The following is a 20,566-nucleotide window of genomic DNA, read 5'->3' as shown; positions in this document are numbered from 1 at the left end:
TAGTTAAATGTAAGTTGGGTCTTGGATCAAAGATCCCGTCTACTGCCCAAAACAACAATTCAAATCTGCCTGGTTAGGCTTTGTGTATGTCACGTGTGCCTTCCTTAGGTGAAGCCAGGTTTACAGCTATGCTGTTATTATGCTGTTTGTTACTTATGTATGTTATGTTGCAGCTATTTACAATAGTTTTGTCAATTTGTTCTGGCCTGAAATAAATTGGCCCTTTGAAACATATCTTTGTCTTTGTGTGTTGTATGTAGACCACATTGCTTAGCAGAGTTCAGTGATGCAAATGCATGTCAAGTTGATCAACACATTGTATTATTCTCCAGTGCAATAACAGTACTGAAATGAAGTACTGTTAATGGGAGCTTTTAAAAAAAAAGAAGAAGAAAAAAAGTAACTAAATAGTTCACAGTAACGCATTACTTTTTGGTGTAAGTAACTGAGTTAGTAACTGAGTTACTTTTGAATTAAAGTAACTAGTAACTGTAACTAGTTACTGGTTTTCAGTAACCAACCCAACACTGATGATAACACAATGATAACACACGTGTCAGAAGAAGTGAAGCTGTGTGTGTGTGTGTGTGTGTGTGTGTGTGTGTGTGTGTGTGTGTGTGTGTGTGTGTGTGTGTGTGTGTGTGTGTGTGTGTGTGTGTGTGTGTGTGTGTGTGTGTGTGTGTGTGTGTGTGTGTGTGTTCAGGTGTCCCCAGACACACTCTCTCCTGCATGGAGCGAGTGTCTGTTGTTTGAGCGCGTCCTGCTGGAGGGAACCATGGAGGACCTCCAACAAGACCCTCCCCTGGTCATCATCCACGTCTTTGACTACGATGCCGTGGTAACACTCTTCTTCACGTGTTGGGGAAGCGATGCGTTCACTGACCTTTGCGCTCTCAGGGGAGTCCCAAGCCTCTCGGCCGAGCGTACGCCGAACCGGAATTGAAACCGGTGGAGATGCTGTACCAGAAGCCCCGCCTTGGTTTCTATGACATCAGCATCGGGCGTGCCCCCGCAGGCGAGCTGCTGGCCGCCTTCGAGCTGATTGAGCTGGACTATTCTTCCTTTGGAGAGGTGACCTTGGCACCGCTTTGACCTTGACTTCTTGTGCTGATCCCTGCCGACTGCTCCTTGCAGCCCGCCCTGCCGAGCAGCGTGGACCCTCAGGAGCTGACCTACCTGGAAAAGGAGCGTCACTACGACATACCACCGGGGGTCCGACCCGTCCTGAGGAACTTCCGAATCGAGGTTGCGCCAAGTCTCTTTGGGGTTTGGTCCATGAAGCACTGAGTGGTTGCTGATGCCTTCAGGTGCTCTTCTGGGGTCTGCGGGAGCTGAAGCGCGTGCAGCTCTTCGAGGTGGACCGCCCAATGGTGAGGGTGGAGTGTGCCGGATGCCAGCTGGATTCGGAGGAGATCGAGAGCTTCAGGACGCATCCCAACTTCAAAGAGCTGGCCCGCTTCCTCAATGTGGTCGGTTCAAGTCCTCCTTGATGACAATCCGGGCCCCGAAAGAACCCAGCTGAGGGCCTCTGCTCCCTTCTTTCCGTCCAATCAGAATCTGCCAGAGCAGACCTACCTCCACCCTCCTCTCACGCTCTTCGTGGTGGAGCGCAGAGCCTTCGGCCGGCAGATCCTGGTCGGGACGCACGTGGTCCAGTGTCTGATGGACTACGCCCCGCGGGAGCTTGGGGAGGAGCCTGATGACGAAGAGGAGGGGCCTCCACCAAAAGGTAGGATATAAAGAGACAAGTAGCCTTATGAGGTTCTTCTTCTTGACGTGTTTGTGCAGTGGAGAAGAAGCCTTCAGTGAAGCCCAGTGCCTTGAAAACGCTGAGGAAGTTCTCCCTCATCAACCTGTCAATCAAAGAGTCTCTGATTCCCAACAAGGCCATCGACCTGATCAACGTGCGTCCTCTTCTTGGTCCTTGTTCTCTTCATCTTTGTTGGAACCACCTTCATGCCCATCTTTGGCCTTCACCACCTCTTTTCCTGTCATACCTTCTCTGACCCCTTCAGGCTCCTCTCAAAAAGTTGAGGAGGAAGGAGGAGGAGCTGGAGGAGGACGTGCCAGAAAACGAAGAACTGGACTGGTGGTCCAAATACTACGCCTCCTTGGAAGAGCTGGAGAAGCAGGCGAGATACTTTAAAGCATATTTTCTTACCTGATGGTCCTCGGTTTTGGATCTGCACAAGTCCTGAAAATGTGAACTCAACGCGCGGAGGCATGGCGGAGATATTTACAAAAGAAGTCGCTTCTCGTGTGCACAGAAGAGCCCTGCTCCAAACAAGGACCTTCACGGAGAGACAGATTTTCTGAAAAACTCCCTATAATGGCGGGCTCGGTGCCGATTATTTCTGACAATAAAACCTTAATAACAGTAGGTTAGAAATGCGTAAATGATACGTTAGCAGTGTCAGCTCGAGTTGTTGTGTAGCTAGCTTAGCCTTCTAATGTAAGACTATATCGTCAAAATAAAGAATGATTTTCCCTAAAAACTGTTAATTGGATCAGTGCCTACTGTGTTTGGCAATGGACCAGTTTTTAATACAATCCGTTGTTACGTTTCACCTCTGCCTTCAAGTGTGAAGAAGTCGTGTGCACAGAAGAGCCCTGCTCCAAACACAGACCTTCACGGAAAGATGGATTTTCTGAAAAACTCCCCGTAATGGCGGGCTCGGTGCCAACTATGTCTAACAATGGAGGAGACAATGAAACGTTATTAATAACAGTAGGTTAGAAATGTGTAAATGATACGTTAGCAATGTCAGCTGGAGTTGTTGTGTAGCTAGCCTGGCCTTCTACTTAGCCTAAAAACTGTTGATTGGATCAGTGCCTACTGTGTTTGGCAATGGACCAGTTTTAAATATAATCCGTTGTTACGTTAGCGATGTAGCTCACAGTGTAGCTTACTGAATATCCGCCTTGAACCTGAACAAAAGCAGCAGCAGTGAAAGTATTAACATGATGTAGAAGAAAAGCATTTTATTGTCAATATGGAGCGACAAATACTTGGTGGACATTTAATTTTAGCCAACATATCGTACCAGATTTGCAGCCTGGCTTCCTTCCTTTCTCTTCCCGCCCTTGAGCCAACAACAAACCACGGTCTGGTCTCGCGTTATCCTCTGGGATGTTGTGTTGTGGTGAAAGTAAGGTAAAAATTAAATGGCAGCTGGCAATCGCTGATGTTCACATTTCATACGGTCTTAGCAAAACAACTACAAAACAAGGCTGCTGGCGAACAACTTTTAATTTTTGAAGGCAGCCATAAAGTGGCTTGAAGATAGTAAAACGTTGACCAAAGAACCATCTTTACATGTTAAATTAATTCTTATAAAATAGAGAAAAGTCATAATACGACCTCTTGAAATAGGACATCCATCGTAGACGTAATGAAGTGAACTGCATGGTGTGCACTATAAGAATAGTGAAAATTGCCATGGTAACCAACTTGTCTTCTCTTCAGGCTGCAAAGGAACTTCAGAAAATGGAGGAGGAAGAACAAGCAGAAAGAGGTACACTTAAAGGAGGCATGATACCATCAGCAGGCTTTTTGTGGTCCCATGTTGCTATTTAATATTACTGTGTAACACCTGACTCCAGCCTAGTGAGTACACAGTGGTACCTCAACACATCGCACTTCCAAGTTTGTGGCTTGTGAAGGTGAATATGTGGGCGTTATTTCATGTCTGGGGGGATTTTTGAATGTTAAATAACGTATTTAGAACGTTTTTGTATGCTCCAACTATGAAAATACTCCATTCATATTGAATAATTCCTACTTTGCTTAAATTAATTTACTACGGCCAGTCCCTGGAACCAATTAACAGCGACAAACCAGAGATTACTGTATTGCTCTTGTTATTTGATGATTCGATAATAAGAAATAAAGTATTGTTTTTGTTTTACAAGCTATGTAGATATTTATATTGACTATGCATAATCATGTATGAACAACAAACCAAATCAGATAGCTACAATTCAGTTGAATCCAATATGTTCAAGAGTCATGTGTTTGTATTCCACATCATGGCCAAAGTTTATATGAAAAGGTAAACAAATATATACAGTATATATATATGTGTGTATATATATATATATATGTATGTATATATACATATATATGTATGTGTATATTTATGTGTATATATGTATGTGTATGTACATATAAATGTATGTGTATATATGTATGTTTATGTATATATGTATAAGTATATACATATATACATGTATACATATGTATATATATTATTATATATATGTATGTATATGTATTTATATACATATATATATATATATATATATATATATATATATATATATATATATATATATATATATATATATATATATATATATTTATGTCGTAAAGAAAAGTGTTTAATATCTTCTCCTACAGGGAAGCCAATTCAAAACTCCTACGCTTTGGCATTAATTGAAAAAGTAAACAAAACACAAAGAACTATAAAAAACAAACACTTTTTAGACATGAAATCTTTAGGGAAAAAGTTCGGCTACTATAAAAACTTTAATCGTGTGGTGGTCTTAGAAATATGGCAGTACGTCTGTCACGATGACGGCTTTCAGAGAGATGCTAAATAAGCAATTATCTCTCGTTGATGATCAGCCACTGAAGTGACCGTTTGCCATGATCATGTGGCCGCCTCAAGAAGTTGTGGTCCGGAACAACTGCATAGGGTGTTTATGCCAGGGGCCGGCCCTGGCAGTCAATATTTCATCATTTCAAGAGTCACTGATCAACTGAACTTATATATATATATATATATATATATATATATATATATATATATATATATGTATGTATGTATGTATGTATGTATGTATGTATGTATGTATGTATGTATGTATGTATGTGTGTATAAAAGTGTATATATGTGTATATGTATATTAATCATACTTGCCAACCTTGAGACCTCCAATTTCGGGAGTTGGGGGGTTGGGGCGGGGGCGTGGTTAGGGGAGGGGCGTGGTTGGGGGCGTGGTTAAGAGGGGAGGAGTATATTTACAGCTAGAATTCACCAAGTCAAGTGTTTCATATATATATATATATATATATATATATATATATATAAATATATATATATATATATATATTAGAGATGCGCGGTTTGCGGGCACAACCGCGGAGTCCGCGGATTATCCGCGGATCGGGCGGATGAAATTTTAAAAAATTAGATTTTATTCGCGGGTCGGGTCGGGTCGGGTCGGGTGGTTGAAATAGAAAAAAATTAGATTTTAAATAGATTCAGGCGGGTGGCAGTTAAACCAATTCGGAAATATATATACATAGTTAAATGTTGTTACCCACATACGAAAAACGAGCAGGCACCTGCAGCATATGCCACAACAGAAGAAAAAAAAAAAAAGAGATGGACACTTTTACGGAGCGGAGAAGGGACGCCTCGCCGGGGTCCGGGACCGAGGCCCCTTCCCCCGAGAGGGCCCCAGCGGGAGCCGTAGCTGAGGCGATCCGCGAGAAGGGCCCGACGCACGTCCAGGGTCACCACCGCGCCCACCGCACCGACACCCCGCCTCGTCCGCCTTCGCCGCGGCCGGCGTCACGCGCAGCAGGTAAGCAGCTTACCTGCCCGCCACCCCCGTGGCCGGGGGCTCTTAACACGGGTCACTCCGGGCGCTCCGCCCGCGCAGCTTGCCTGCCCGCCACCCCTGTTGCCGGGGGCGCGTAACAGGGGTCACTCCGCGCGCAGTGCGCTCACGAAAGGGGTGGCGCTCACCTTGGTTGATATAGACAGCAGCTAGGACGGTGGCCATGGAAGTTGGAACCCGCTAAGGAGTGTGTAGCAACCCACCTGCCGAATCAACTAGCCCTGAAAATGGATGGCGCTGGAGCGTCGGGCCCATATACCCGGCCGTCGCCGGCAGCGAGACGCGCTTGGAGGTGCGCTCAGCGCGGCTCCCATATGATTGCGCACTGGTGTGCGTCTGGGTCGTGACAGCGTGGCACGCGAATGTCTGTACTGCATTGGATCAGTCTCCTTTCTTTAACAGGCAAAAGCTTTATAACCTCACTAATGCCTTGCATCGTCTATATTAGATATATAACAACGGGCGGGTGAGGGCGGATGCGGTTCTGATCAAATGTTAGATCGGGTGGATTGCGGATGGTTGACGACTTTCTGATGCGGTTGCGGATGAAATAATTGCCTATCCGCGCATCTCTAATATATATATATAAGAAATACTTGACTTTCAGTGAATTCTAGCTATATATATTTATCTTATTATATATATATATATATATATATATATATATAAATATATATATATATATATATATATATAAAAATATATAAATAAAATAAATACTTGAATTTCAGTGTTCATTTATTTACACATATACACACACATAACACTCATCTACTCATTGTTGAGTTAAGGGTTGAATTGTCCATCCTTGTTCTATTCTCTGTCACTATTTTTCTAACCATGCTGAACAACCTCTCTGATGATGCATTGCTGTGTGGCACACACAAAAGTGCTTTCATCAAATGCACTAGATGGCAGTATTGTCCTGTTTAAGAGTGTCACAACATTGCTGTTTACGGCAGACGAACTGCTTTACGGTAGACAAAAACGTGACTGCTGTTGTTGTGTGTTGTTGCCGCGCTGGGAGGACGTTAATGAAACTGCCTAACAATAAACCCACATAAGAAACCAAGAACTCGCCCTCGATCATTCTACAGTTATAATGATTGAGCAGGCACGTTGTTTATATTGTGGGAAAGCGGACTCAGGTCCGCATGGAGCTGGAGAGGGCGTGGCTTCCAGCTCCGCCTGAATTTTGGGAGATTTTTGAGAGAAAATTTGTCCCGGGAGGTTTTCGGGAGAGGCGCTGAATTTCGGGAGTCTCCCGGAAAATCCGGGAGGGTTGGCAAGTATGATATTAATGTGTACATATATGTGTATATGAGGATACTGTACATAATGTATTGTTTTCTTTCATCAGAAGGCCAGGATGAGTCTGCCACCAACATTGAAGAAGTTGAGGTGGACGCAGTGATTTTGCAAGTTGATCCGCCAAAGCGCAAGAAGATTGCCACGCTAAAGGTCAGAGCTAAATGTCCCCTCAGTGGCATCTTTTAAGATGTGTTCTAAATCCTCAAAACCTCCACCATCGTTTTATACACACACTGTAAGAATATATGTCATGTAATAACAGACACCTTCATAACAATATGTAATATGTACAATATACACACTGCAAGTATTTATATATAATGTAGTAACAGACACCTTCATAACAATATGTAATATGTACAATATACACACTGCAAGTATATATATATATATATATATATATATATATATATATATATATATATATATATATATATATATATATATATACAGGTAAAAGCCAGTAAATTAGAATATTTTGAAAAACTTGATTTATTTCAGTAATTGCATTCAAAAGGTGTAACTTGTACATTATATTTATTCATTGCACACAGAGTGATGCATTCAAATGTTTATTTCATTTAATTTTGATGATTTGAAGTGGCAACAAATGAAAATCCAAAATTCCGTGTGTCACAAAATTAGAATATTACTTAAGGCTAATACAAAAAAGGGATTTTTAGAAATGTTGGCCAACTGAAAAGTATGAAAATGAAAAATATGAGCATGTACAATACTCAATACTTGGTTGGAGCTCCTTTTGCCTCAATTACTGCGTTAATGCGGCGTGGCATGGAGTCGATGAGTTTCTGGCACTGCTCAGGTGTTATGAGAGCCCAGGTTGCTCTGATAGTGGCCTTCAACTCTTCTGCGTTTTTGGGTCTGGCATTCTGCATCTTCCTTTTCACAATACCCCACAGATTTTCTATGGGGCTAAGGTCAGGGGAGTTGGCGGGCCAATTTAGAACAGAAATACCATGGTCCGTAAACCAGGCACGGGTAGATTTTGCGATGTGTGCAGGCGCCAAGTCCTGTTGGAACTTGAAATCTCCATCTCCATAGAGCAGGTCAGCAGCAGGAAGCATGAAGTGCTCTAAAACTTGCTGGTAGACGGCTGCGTTGACCCTGGATCTCAGGAAACAGAGTGGACCGACACCAGCAGATGGCATGGCACCCCAAACCATCACCCAACCATGCAAATTTTGCATTTCCTTTGGAAATCGAGGTCCCAGAGTCTGGAGGAAGACAGGAGAGGCACAGGATCCACGTTGCCTGAAGTCTAGTGTAAAGTTTCCACCATCAGTGATGGTTTGGGGTGCCATGTCATCTGCTGGTGTCGGTCCACTCTGTTTCCTGAGATCCAGGGTCAACGCAGCTGTCTACCAGCAAGTTTTAGAGCACTTCATGCTTCCTGCTGCTGACCTGCTCTATGGAGATGGAGATTTCAAGTTCCAACAGGACTTGGCGCCTGCACACAGCGCAAAATCTACCCGTGCCTGGTTTACGGACCATGGTATTTCTGTTCTAAATTGGCCCGCCAACTCCCCTGACCTTAGCCCCATAGAAAATCTGTGGGGTATTGTGAAAAGGAAGATGCAGAATGCCAGACCCAAAAACGCAGAAGAGTTGAAGGCCACTATCAGAGCAACCTGGGCTCTCATAACACCTGAGCAGTGCCAGAAACTCATCGACTCCATGCCACGCCGCATTAACGCAGTAATTGAGGCAAAAGGAGCTCCAACCAAGTATTGAGTATTGTACATGCTCATATTTTTCATTTTCATACTTTTCAGTTGGCCAACATTTCTAAAAATCCCTTTTTTGTATTAGCCTTAAGTAATATTCTAATTTTGTGACACACGGAATTTTGGATTTTCATTTGTTGCCACTTCAAATCATCAAAATTAAATGAAATAAACATTTGAATGCATCACTCTGTGTGCAATGAATAAATATAATGTACAAGTTACACCTTTTGAATGCAATTACTGAAATAAATCAAGTTTTTCAAAATATTCTAATTTACTGGCTTTTACCTGTATGTATGTATGTATATATATATATATATATATATATATATATATATACACATACAGTATATATATAATGTATATATATAATGTAGTAACAGACACCTTCATAACGATATGTTATATGTACAATATACACACTGCAAGTATATATATAATGTAGTAACAGACACCTTCATAATAATATGTGATATGTATTATATACACACTGCAAGTATATATACACATTAACTACACTAAAGTGAATACACTAACTTTAAGTTGAGGTAGTGCACTCCAAGGCATACAGTGTGCTCACTTTAAGTTGAGGTACCGTGTACTCCAAGACATACAGTGTACTCACTTTAGTGAGCGAACTACACTAAAGTGACCACCGAGTTTCTAAGGGAAGTTGAAGAGAGAAAACATTTATGAACCTCTCCAAGCACTCCTTTAAAGGCCTACTGAAACCCACTACTACCGACCACGCAGTCTGATAGTTTATATACCAATGAGGAAATCTTAACATTGCAACACATGCCAATACGGCTGGGTTAACTTATATAGTGCAATTTTAAATTTCCTGCGAAACTTCCGGTTGAAAACGTCTAGGTATGATGACGTATGCGCGTGACGTCGATGGTTGAAACGGAAGTATTGGGACGCCATGGTATCCAATACAAAAAGCTCATTTTTCATCGCAAAATCGTGTGTTCTGGACATCTGTGTTGGTGAATCTTTTGCAATTTGTTTAATGAACAATGGAGACTGCAAAGAAGAAAGCTGTAGATGCGATCGGCGTATTAGCGTCTGGTTACAGCAACACAACCAGGAGGACTTTGACTTGGATAGCAGACGCGCTATCCGACGCTAGCCGCCGACCGCATCGATGATCAGGTGAAGTCCTTCGTCGCTCCGTCGATCGCTGGAACGCAGGTGAGCTTCGGTGTTGATGAGCAGATGAGGGTTGGCGTAGGTGGAGAGCTAATGTTTTTATCATAGCTCTGTCGAAGTCCGTAGCTAAGTTAGATTCAATGGCGTCGTTAGCAACAGCATTGTTAAGCTTCGCCAGGCTGGAAAGCATTAACCGTGTAGTTACAGATCCATGGTTTAATAGTATTGTTGATTTTCTGTCTATCCTTCCAGTCAGGGGTTTATTTCTTTTGTTTCTATCTGCAGTTAAGCCCGATGCTATCACGTTAGCTGCGTAGCTAAAGTGCTTCACCAATGTATTGTCGTGGAGATAAAAGTCACTGTGAATGTCCATTTCGCGTTCTCGACTCTCATTTTCAAGAGGATATAGTATCCGAGGTGGTTTAAAATACAAATCGGTGATCCACAATAGAAAAAGAAGAGAGTGTGGAATCCAATGAGCCCTTGTACCAAAGTTACGGTCAGAGCGAAAAAAGATGCGTCCTGCACTGCATTCTAGTCCTTCACTCTCACATTCCTCATCCACGAATCTTTCATCCTGGCTCAAATTAATGGGGTAATCGTCGTTTTCTCGGTCCCAATCGCTCTCGCTGCTGGCGTAAACAATGTGGAAATGTGAGGAGACTTTCAACTTGTGACGTCACGCTACTTCCGGTACAGGCAAGGCTTTTTTTTTATCAGCGACCAAAAGTTGCGAACTTTATCGTCGTTGTTCTATACTAAATCCTTTCAGCAAAAATATGGCAATATCGCGAAATGATCAAGTATGACACATAGAATGGATCTGCTATACCCCGTTTGAATAAATAAAAAATTCATTTCAGTAGGCCTTTCATTGTGTCCAAAAATTAGCTTTCATTTAATGATTGGATACAACCCTCCCATTTATGTGGAAGTCAGAAGGTTGCACTTCTGTGATCATGCAGCTGCCTATCATTAACGTTTCTCCAACAACTGGTCTTTATGTGCTCAGTTGTATGTAGGCCATCTGGAGTCCGAGTTCAGTCAGTTTCAGGATTGGCTGCAGATCCTTCCACTCTTTAAAGGCCGGGCAAACGACGAAGATGCTGACGATGATGACGAGGAGAGGCTGATGGGAAAATTCAAGGTGGCATCCATAGAGCACGTCTTCTGTTTCTACTCTTTTCTAGCGCTTGTTTGTCTCCGCAGGGTTCCTTCCTGGTCTACCCGGTAGATTCAGACGACGAAGACGACCCCAAGTTACAGATCACTACATGTATACCCCAAAACTCACCCTTCAGGGTCCTGGTGAGGATCTACATCATCAAGGTACTCGTCTTACCTTATTTTTACTGAAGACTTTCAAAGACAACTTTCTTGGACTTGCTGGTTTCCTTCTTGCAGGGCACCAGTCTGGCTCCTGCAGATCCAAATGGAAAATCCGACCCGTACCTGGTGGTGGAAATCGGGAAGCAGACCCAGGACACCAAAAACCGCTACATCCCTAAACAGCTCAACCCTGTCTTTGGAGAGTCCGTGCCTTGTCCTTAGCTTGTCCGATGCTGCTGGGTGGGCTTCACTGACCCACCGCATCTTGCAGGGTCTTCGAACTGACCGTGTCCTTCCCACTGGAGACAGAGGTGCTCATCAGGGTGATGGACCACGACATCGTGGGCTCTGACGACATCATTGGAGATACGCGGGTGGACCTGGAGAACCGCTTCTACAGCCGCCACCGGGCCAGCTGCGGCCTGGCGCTTTACTATGACACGTGTGTCTGATCATGACTGGACAGTCCAAACAGTACTAGTAGTGAGACTAGAACTTTCTTTCCTCCAGGGACGGCTACAACATGTGGCGGGATGCGAAGAAGCCCTCTGTCATTTTGTCAGAGCTCTGCAAGAACAACGGCATCCCGTCTCCAGAGTACAGGCCCAACGAGGTCAAAGTCCTCAACAAGGTCTTCAAGATCCCAGCAGATGCCATACCAGAAGGTAAACAGAGCGACAGAAGCAGGCGCGCACAGATCGTCCTTAGTGTTGTCGTCATTGTTCTTGTCAGATCTTCTGAAGAAGAACCAGCATTCTCCTCAGGAGGAGGAGGAGATGGAGGAGCACGCGGCCCTCAGCGTGCTGCAATGCTGGGGGGAGATGGGCGAGTTCCTCCCCGGAGCCGTGCCTCTGGTCCCTGAGCACGTGGAGGTCCGAACCCTGTTGAACCCGGACAAACCAGGACTGCCACAGGTAACCATGACGACAGGCCATGTTCACTGATCGTATGACCACAGGTGGGTCGCTATATAGAAGCGCTGTATAAATATAATTCACTTTACTTCACGCACGGAAGGTTATGATGTGGTATTTGTATGGATATTAAAATCCCCCATTATAATTATATGATCAGCATGCATCACTCGATCAGCAACAAACTCTGAAAATTCACTGATAAAGTCCGAATAGGGTCCAGGGGGGCAGTAGATAACAGCCATGTAGAGAGTTAGCTGTGTGACAGACCTCATAGTAAGCACCTCAAATTATTTATATTTATTACTTAGGTTGGGGGGTAAGGTTAAGGTTTTCATTGTATATTAGTGCGACCCCTCCAACCGTTTTAAGGAGACGGGCAATATGTGCACTTGTATTGTTAGGAGGAGACGTTACCTTTATTTTGTGTAGTGCGCCTTAAATAATTTCGACCATATCTAGGAATTGATATGATGGGGATCTTGAGATTGTTTGCTTGGTAAAATTTAACACGTCATAATTTGCCACCTCTGTGGAATGCACGTTCACCTCTGGCACAGTCATTACAGAAAAAACATTATGTGAGTTGTGTATCATTCTAGGAGAAATGCTATGTGTGCAGGAATTTTCCAGCCTGCCGCTGGTTAGTTCTAGCTTAACTGACTCCTCACCCAGACTAACAGACACTGTAATTGCCTGTGTCCGAGCTTGCGCTAGTGTAGTTAGTCAAGTGTGACCCAAACAGTAATCTATAATTCGAGATACAGTGATGGTGCCTTCCCGGTTAGGGTAAAGGCCGTCCCTCCTCAGCAAGCCCGGTTTTCCCCAGAAAGAGGGCCGATTATCAATAAACGTTAGTCCCTGTTGTGTCACGGCGCGGGCTCAAACCTGCTTTTCTCCGGCAGCTGGGTCTGCCAGCACCTCCGTTGGCAGCGCGCCGAGACACGCCCCTGCTTGCGCTGGCTGCATCACGCCCACATGCCGGCAAGGCTGTGGCCGATCAGCAATCAACACACCTGGGACTGATGAGGGCGAGCTGTATATAGACCAGTGGACCCAAGGATCCTCGCCGGAACTTAGTCTTCTGTACCTATGCTTTCCCGGGTTCTCCTGTGATCCCCTGTTGTTCCCCTCTGGATTCTGGACTGCCTTCCGTCATCCTCGACCTCCGCTTGGACACGGACCTAAGACGCCTCGCCATTCTCCCTGACTATCTCCGCCTGCTCACGGACTGCCTTCCTGCCTTGTTCCTTCTCCTCGTTCAACATTTGGTACAACACTACAGCTAATCACACACATAGCCTCACACACACACTTTTGAATTAGTCACAGTCCATTCTCTAGTCTATTTATAGTATTATTGTTGATTATTATATATATTATAATATATATATATAATAAAATACATAGAGCTAAATCGCCCCCTTGTGTCTGTGCCATCAACTCCCTCCTGCACACATAACATGTTGTCTACAAAAACTAGCCAGCCACTTGTTAAGCGAGACTAATTTTCTATACCTCATCATTGCCTCTCGCAGGCAGGGGGCCAGAGACAAGAACTCCATGCCTGGACATCGACAAGTCCTAGCTATGTTACTCTTTGTAAGCTCTGACTGTCTCATCCTAGTGTCATTGGGGCCAACGTAAACAACTATGTTCGCGTAGCTTGTGGTGTGATTAGCCTGTCGTACAGGTTTACTAGGCCTGTTGCGAGTCAGTTCCATAAGACTAGCTTCAATGTCAGGTGCTCTGGCCCCGGGAATACACTTAATTATGGCTGTTTTCGGGTGATGGAGTCCCTCTATGACTAAGGTGTGGTGCCTGGTAGACTGGGGTGTAGGACTAGCGAGAGGGCTGAATCTGTTATGTGTCATAACCAACTGACCGTAGCTTGCAGGCCGTTTAGGGCTGCTACAAGCTCAGCTATTCATTTCGCTACAGCAAACGTTAGCAAAAGTGTCCGCGGCGTCTAAAGTTACCGAGTTACTCTGCTCTAACTGGTGGACACGGTCCTCTAGTAGGGCCAACCTATCTATGAAGAACAAAAAGCCATACTCACGCGGTTTCTTTCACCGAGTTGAGTTCTTGCTGACTTTGAAGCGGGGCGGGGCGCTTCGGACTGGGACTAGCTTAGCTTCGCTAGCCTAGCCAGTGTTGGTCGTCATGGTGGTGCTTGAAGAGCCAAGTGTTTTCTGAGGTTCTACTTGGTGAACACAGTTTGAGAACCATTAATCTGCGTGTCTGTGTGTGTGTGTGTGTGTGTGTGTGTGTGTGTGTGTGTGTGTGTGTGTGTGTGTGTGTGTGTGTGTAGGGCTATCTTCACATGTGGGTGGACATGTTTCCAACTGATGTTCCAGCCCCGCCTACTGTCGACATTAAGCCCCGCCTCCCTTTACAGTAGGTCAACACTGATGCACACCCACAACATTAGGTACACCTGCATAATTCATGAATAAGAGTGGTGTTGAAACACACTTTCAAACTTTTGATCCCGGATCTGATTGGACTGCGCTGGTGTCCGTGCTATTAGCGTGTTGTTTCCATGGTAACAGACATGAGCTGCGTGTCATCATCTGGAACACCGACGACGTTGTTCTGGACGACATCAACCCGTTCACCGGCGTGCCGTCCTCTGACATCTATGTGAAAGGGTGAAACACCACGTCATTATTAGGTGTTGAAGGAGGTAGGCGGAGCTTAGGCCACCTGATGTTTTGTTTTTTTTCACTTCAGATGGATTAAAGGACTGGAAGAAGACAAGCAGGAGACTGACGTTCACTTTAACTCTCTGACTGGAGAGGGAAACTTTAACTGGAGATTTGTCTTTCGCTTTGACTACCTGCCCACTGAGGTACACACACACACTCTCACACACACACACACACACGCACACACACACACACACACACACACTCACAAACACACACACACACACACACTCACACACACACTCACACACACACACACTCACAGACACACACACGCACACACACACATTCACATACTGTACATTAGAGATGCGCGGTTTGCGGACACAACCGCGGAGTCCGCGGATTATCCGCGGATCGGGCGGATGAAATCAAAAACAATAAGATTTTATCCGCTCGCGGGTCGGGTCGGGCGGATTAATTAGATATTTTTTTTATTTTTTTATTTTTTTTGCGGGTGGCAGTTAAACCAATTCGGAAATATATATACATAGTTAAATGTTGTTACCCACATACGAAAAACGAGCAGGCACCTGCTGCATATGCCACAACAGAAGAAAAAAAAAGAAAAGAGATGGACACTTTTACGGAGCGGAGAAGGGACGCCTCGCCGGGGTCCGGGACCGAGGCCCCTTCCCCCGAGAGGGCCCCACCGGGAGCCGTAGCTGAGGCGATCCGCGAGAAGGGCCCGACGCACGTCCAGGGTCACTACCGCGCCCACCACACCGACACCCCGCCTCGTCCGCTTTCGCAGTGCGCTCACGAAAGGGGTGGGGCTCACCCTGGTTGATATAGAGAGCAGGACGGTGGCCATGGAATTTCATTTAAGGTTTGTGATAAACCATCAAACTCATTCGTTAAAAGGACTCTATAGTAATATAAAGCAAATTTTTCTGGACATTATCATGCAAGAAAAGTTTATTTTTGGGATCGCGATCACCGCGTAATGATTTTTAAAGGTTGCATTACATTATTAACTGTCCCATGTGATCAGCCAGTGCGATTGGAAGTCCATGCTCAATTATTGCCTCCGTAAATAAAACTTCGGCATTTATCACATCCAAAGAATCTGTTTGGGCGACGAAAAACGTTGAAAGTTTTCCACTTGTATCGCTAGCAACTGCATTAGACTTGTGTTTTTTTGTCCCAACGTGGTCTTTTACATCGCTAATTCCTCCGTGTCCGATCGAAAAATCTTGTCTGCACAAGGTGCAATTCGCGTAGTTTTCACCCTTTTTTTAAAATTTTTTATTAATATTAGATATATAACAACGGGCGGATGGCGGGCGGGTGCAGTTCTGATCAAACGTTACATCGGGTGGATGGCGGATGGTTGACGACTTTCTGACGCGGTTGCGGATGAAATAAATTGCCTATCCGCGCATCTCTACTGTACATACACTCACAGACACACACGCGCACACTCACACACACACGCACAAAGACACACAAACACACACGCGCACACTCACGCACACAGACACACACTCACACGCACACACACTCACACACACACTCACGCACACACACTCACTTACGCACACAAACACACACACACACACACACACTCACTCACTCACACACACGCACGTACGCAAGCATGCACGCACAAGAAAAGAGTATGAAACATATTTTAGATTTATGTCAATATAAATAATGAATGAATAAAAACAGAACATTGAGAGAAGACTACTAGTAATAAAATAGAAAATAAAAAAATAAAAAACTTAAGAAGAGTTTAAAATGATCAGTAAAAAGCCTGATTAATAAAAGGTTGTCTTTAAGCTATTTTTGTTATAATATCAAATATTTGTATGTATCTGAGTCTCCTTTGCAAGTATTACACTGTATAGTAGACCTGGCATGCAGTTGCAATTCCAAGACGTTAGAGGGCAGTAGTGTATAGGCTACGATGTGTTAACTAGCTAGAAAGTAGTCTTTGCCATTAAAGCTGAATGTCTTCTTATGTTGCGCCCTACAAAGTGTTTGCACTGCAAGTGTTGTGCTTATTACAGACTTTCTGTTTGATTGTAACATAGTTTTCATTACCAGATTTGGTGGTGTTGAAATCGCCATGTCAAATCACTATTGCTAATCAGTAGCATGTCTATGGCTAGCATCAGGCTAGCGCCTTTTTAGGCGTACTTGCATGGTGGGCATGAAAAATTGCAGCTTTCCCTAGCGGCAGTTTGACTGAGTCTGAGTCGAATGGATGCCAGGTAGCACAGACGTAATTGTGTGGGTGCCCACAAAAGTACCCATCCCCAATGGTTGATGGACCTCTTCCATTCAGAGGTTTGTGTTGCCAAAGGTTGGGAATGGAATACAAAATATGTTGGAAAGTAAAAGCTGAAGATCGCTACGGTTTTTGTAGTCCTGACTTCATCTCTTACACACCAAACAATGACAACACAAGATACACAAGATAACACTTGTGTATCTATAATACGATACTACCTATCGTATTATCGTATTAATGATAATACGATAACACAATGATTGCACAATGATAACCTAATGATAACACAATGATAACCTAATAACACAATAAAACAATGATAACACAATAACACGATGATAAGACAATGATAAGACAATGATAACACAATGATAACACAATGATAACACAATAACACAATGATAACCCAATGGTAACACATCCATCCATCCATTTTCTACCGCTTGAACCTAATGATAACACAATGACAATACATTATAACACAATGATAACCTAGTGGTAACACAATGATAACATTATACCACAATGACAGCACAAGATAATACAATAATAACACAATAACCTACTGATATACACAAGAACCTAATGATAACACAATAATAACACAATAACCTAATGAAAACACGATGACAACATGATGATAACACAATGACAACACAAGATAACACAATAACCCAATGATAACACGATAACACAATAACACAATGTTAACCTAATGATAACACGATGATAACACAATAACCCAATGATAACACGATAACACAATAACACAATGTTAACCTAATGATAACACGATGATAACACAATAACAACCTAATGATAACACAATGATAACACAATGATAACACAATAACCTAATGATAACACAATAACCTAATGATAACACACAATAACCTAATGATAACACAATGATAACACAATAACCTAATTATAACACAATGACCTAATGATAACACAAGATAACACAATAACCTAATTATAACACAATGTTAACACAATAAACTAATGATAACACACTATAACACAATGACCTAATGATAACACAATGATAACACAATAACCTAATGATAACACAATAACCTAATGATAACACAAGATAACACAATAACCTAATGATAACACGACGATATTTGTACATACACATTTGTACGTACTTGCTTTGCGGGCATGAACAACTGCAATATTCCCTAGTGGCAGTGTGACTGAGTCTGCGCTGAGTGCTGCTTGTTTCCTTGCTAAGTGTTTGAGCCGGTGTTTAGTCTGCACCTGTGAGTTGACATGAACAGATACCAGGTAGCACAGACGTAATTCGGTGGGTGCCCACAAAAGTACCTAAGAAGAAAAACGATGTTGGAAGGTAAAACCTGGAGATCGCTACGGTATTTGTAGTCCTGACTTCATCTCTTACACACAAAAACGCTGCTCTGTAGTCCTGACTTCATCTCTTACACACAAAAATGCTGCTCTGTAGTCCTGACTTCCTCTCTTACACACAAAAACGCTGCTCTGTAGTCCTGACTTCATCTCTTACACACAAAAATGCTGCTCTGTAGTCCTGACTTCCTCTCTTACACACAAAAACGCTGCTCTGTAGTCCTGACTTCCTCTCTTACACACAAAAACGCTGCTCTGTAGTCCTGACTTCATCTCTTACACACAAAAATGCTGCTCTGTAGTCCTGACTTCCTCTCTTACACACAAAAACGCTGCTCTGTAGTCCTGACTTCCTTTCTTACACACAAAAACGCTGCTCTGTAGTCCTGATTTCCTCTCTTACACACAAAAACGCTGCTCTGTAGTCCTGACTTCATCTCTTACACACAAAAACGCTGCTCTGTAGTCCTGACTTCATCATTTACACGCAAAAACGCTGCTCTGTAGTCCTGACTTCATCTCTTACACACAAAAACGCTGCTCTGTAGTCCTGACTACATCTCTTACACACAAAAATGCTGTTCTGTAGTCCTGACTTCATCTTTTACACACAAAAACGCTGCTCTGTAGTCCTGACTTCATCACTTACACACAAAAACGCTGCTCTGTAGTCCTGACTTCATCTTTTACACACAAAAACGCTGCTCTGTAGTCTTGACTTCATCTCTTACACACAAAAACGCTGCCCAGTAGTCCTGACTTCATCTCTTACACTCAAAAACGCTGCTCTGTAGTCTTGACTACATCTCTAACACACAAAAACGCTGCTCTGTAGTCCTGACTTCCTCTCTTACACACAAAAACGCTGCTCTGTAGTCTTGACTACATCTCTTACACACAAAAACGCTGCTCTGTAGTCCTGACTTCATCTTTTACACACAAAAACGCTGCTCTGTAGTCTTGACTTCATCTCTTACACACAAAAACGCTGCTCTGTAGTCCTGACTACATCTCTTACACACAAAAACGCTGCTCTGTAGTCCTGACTTCATCTTTTACACACAAAAACGCTGCTCTGTAGTCTTGACTTCATCTCTTACACACAAAAACGCTGCTCTGTAGTCCTGATTTCATCTTTTACACACAAAAACGCTGCTCTGTAGTCCTGACTTCATCTCTTACACTCAAAAACGCTGCTCTGTAGTCCTGACTTCATCTCTAACACACAAAAACGCTGCTCTGTAGTTCTGACTTCATCTCTTACACACAAAAACGCTGCTCTGTAGTCCTGACTTCATCTCTAACACACAAAAGCGCTGCTCTGTAGTCCTGACTACATCTCTTACACACAAAAACACTGCTCTGTAGTCCTGACTTCTTCTCTTACACACAAAAACGCTGCTCTGTAGTCTTGACTACATCTCTTACACACAAAAACGCTGCTCTGTAGTCCTGACTTCATCTTTTACACACAAAAACGCTGCTCTATAGTCTTGACTTCATCTCTTACACACAAAAACGCTGCTCTGTAGTCCTGACTACATCTCTTACACACAAAAACGCTGCTCTGTAGTCCTGACTTCATCTTTTACACACAAAAACGCTGCTCTGTAGTCTTGACTTCATCTCTTACACACAAAAACGCTGCTCTGTAGTCCTGATTTCATCTTTTACACACAAAAACGCTGCTCTGTAGTCCTGACTTCATCTCTTACACTCAAAAACGCTGCTCTGTAGTCCTGACTTCATCTTTAACACACAAAAACGCTGCTCTGTAGTTCTGACTTCATCTCTTACACACAAAAACGCTGCTCTGTAGTCCTGACTTCATCTCTAACACACAAAAGCGCTGCTCTGTAGTCCTGACTACATCTCTTACACACAAAAACACTGCTCTGTAGTCCTGACGTCTTCTCTTACACACAAAAACGCTGCTCTGTAGTGCTGACTTCATCTTTTACACACAAAAACGATGCTCTGTAGTCCTGACTTCATCACTTACACACAAAAACGCTGCTCTGTAGTCCTGACTTCATTTTTACACACAAAAACGCTGCTCTGTAGTCTTGACTTCATCTCTTACACACAGAAACGCTGCTCTGTAGTCCTGACTACATCTCTTACACACAAAAACGCTGCTCTGTAGTCTTGACTTCATCT

General features: G+C 43.4%; 1 protein-coding gene across 1 annotated transcript in view; it reads left to right on the top strand.

Annotated features, from left to right (window-relative positions):
• Positions 1–20,566, top strand: part of fer1l4 (fer-1 like family member 4) — a 108,810-nt gene that overhangs the window by 59,304 nt on the left and 28,940 nt on the right. The window contains exons 28-45 of the mRNA XM_061984724.1: positions 704–838; positions 898–1,071; positions 1,135–1,245; positions 1,308–1,469; positions 1,555–1,729; positions 1,789–1,904; positions 2,016–2,132; positions 3,467–3,515; positions 6,989–7,089; positions 10,855–10,989; positions 11,052–11,171; positions 11,247–11,374; positions 11,443–11,613; positions 11,682–11,836; positions 11,904–12,085; positions 14,397–14,482; positions 14,638–14,736; positions 14,819–14,936. Of these exons, the coding sequence (XP_061840708.1) occupies positions 704–838; positions 898–1,071; positions 1,135–1,245; positions 1,308–1,469; positions 1,555–1,729; positions 1,789–1,904; positions 2,016–2,132; positions 3,467–3,515; positions 6,989–7,089; positions 10,855–10,989; positions 11,052–11,171; positions 11,247–11,374; positions 11,443–11,613; positions 11,682–11,836; positions 11,904–12,085; positions 14,397–14,482; positions 14,638–14,736; positions 14,819–14,936 (2,334 nt within the window). The remainder of the gene's footprint in view (positions 1–703; positions 839–897; positions 1,072–1,134; positions 1,246–1,307; positions 1,470–1,554; positions 1,730–1,788; positions 1,905–2,015; positions 2,133–3,466; positions 3,516–6,988; positions 7,090–10,854; positions 10,990–11,051; positions 11,172–11,246; positions 11,375–11,442; positions 11,614–11,681; positions 11,837–11,903; positions 12,086–14,396; positions 14,483–14,637; positions 14,737–14,818; positions 14,937–20,566) is intronic.

The sequence above is a fragment of the Nerophis lumbriciformis genome, linkage group LG23 (assembly GCF_033978685.3).
Source record: "Nerophis lumbriciformis linkage group LG23, RoL_Nlum_v2.1, whole genome shotgun sequence".
NCBI lineage: Eukaryota > Metazoa > Chordata > Actinopteri > Syngnathiformes > Syngnathidae > Nerophis > Nerophis lumbriciformis.
The sequence above is the reverse complement of the archived record's forward strand: the minus strand, read 5'-3'. Positions and strand labels throughout refer to the sequence as shown.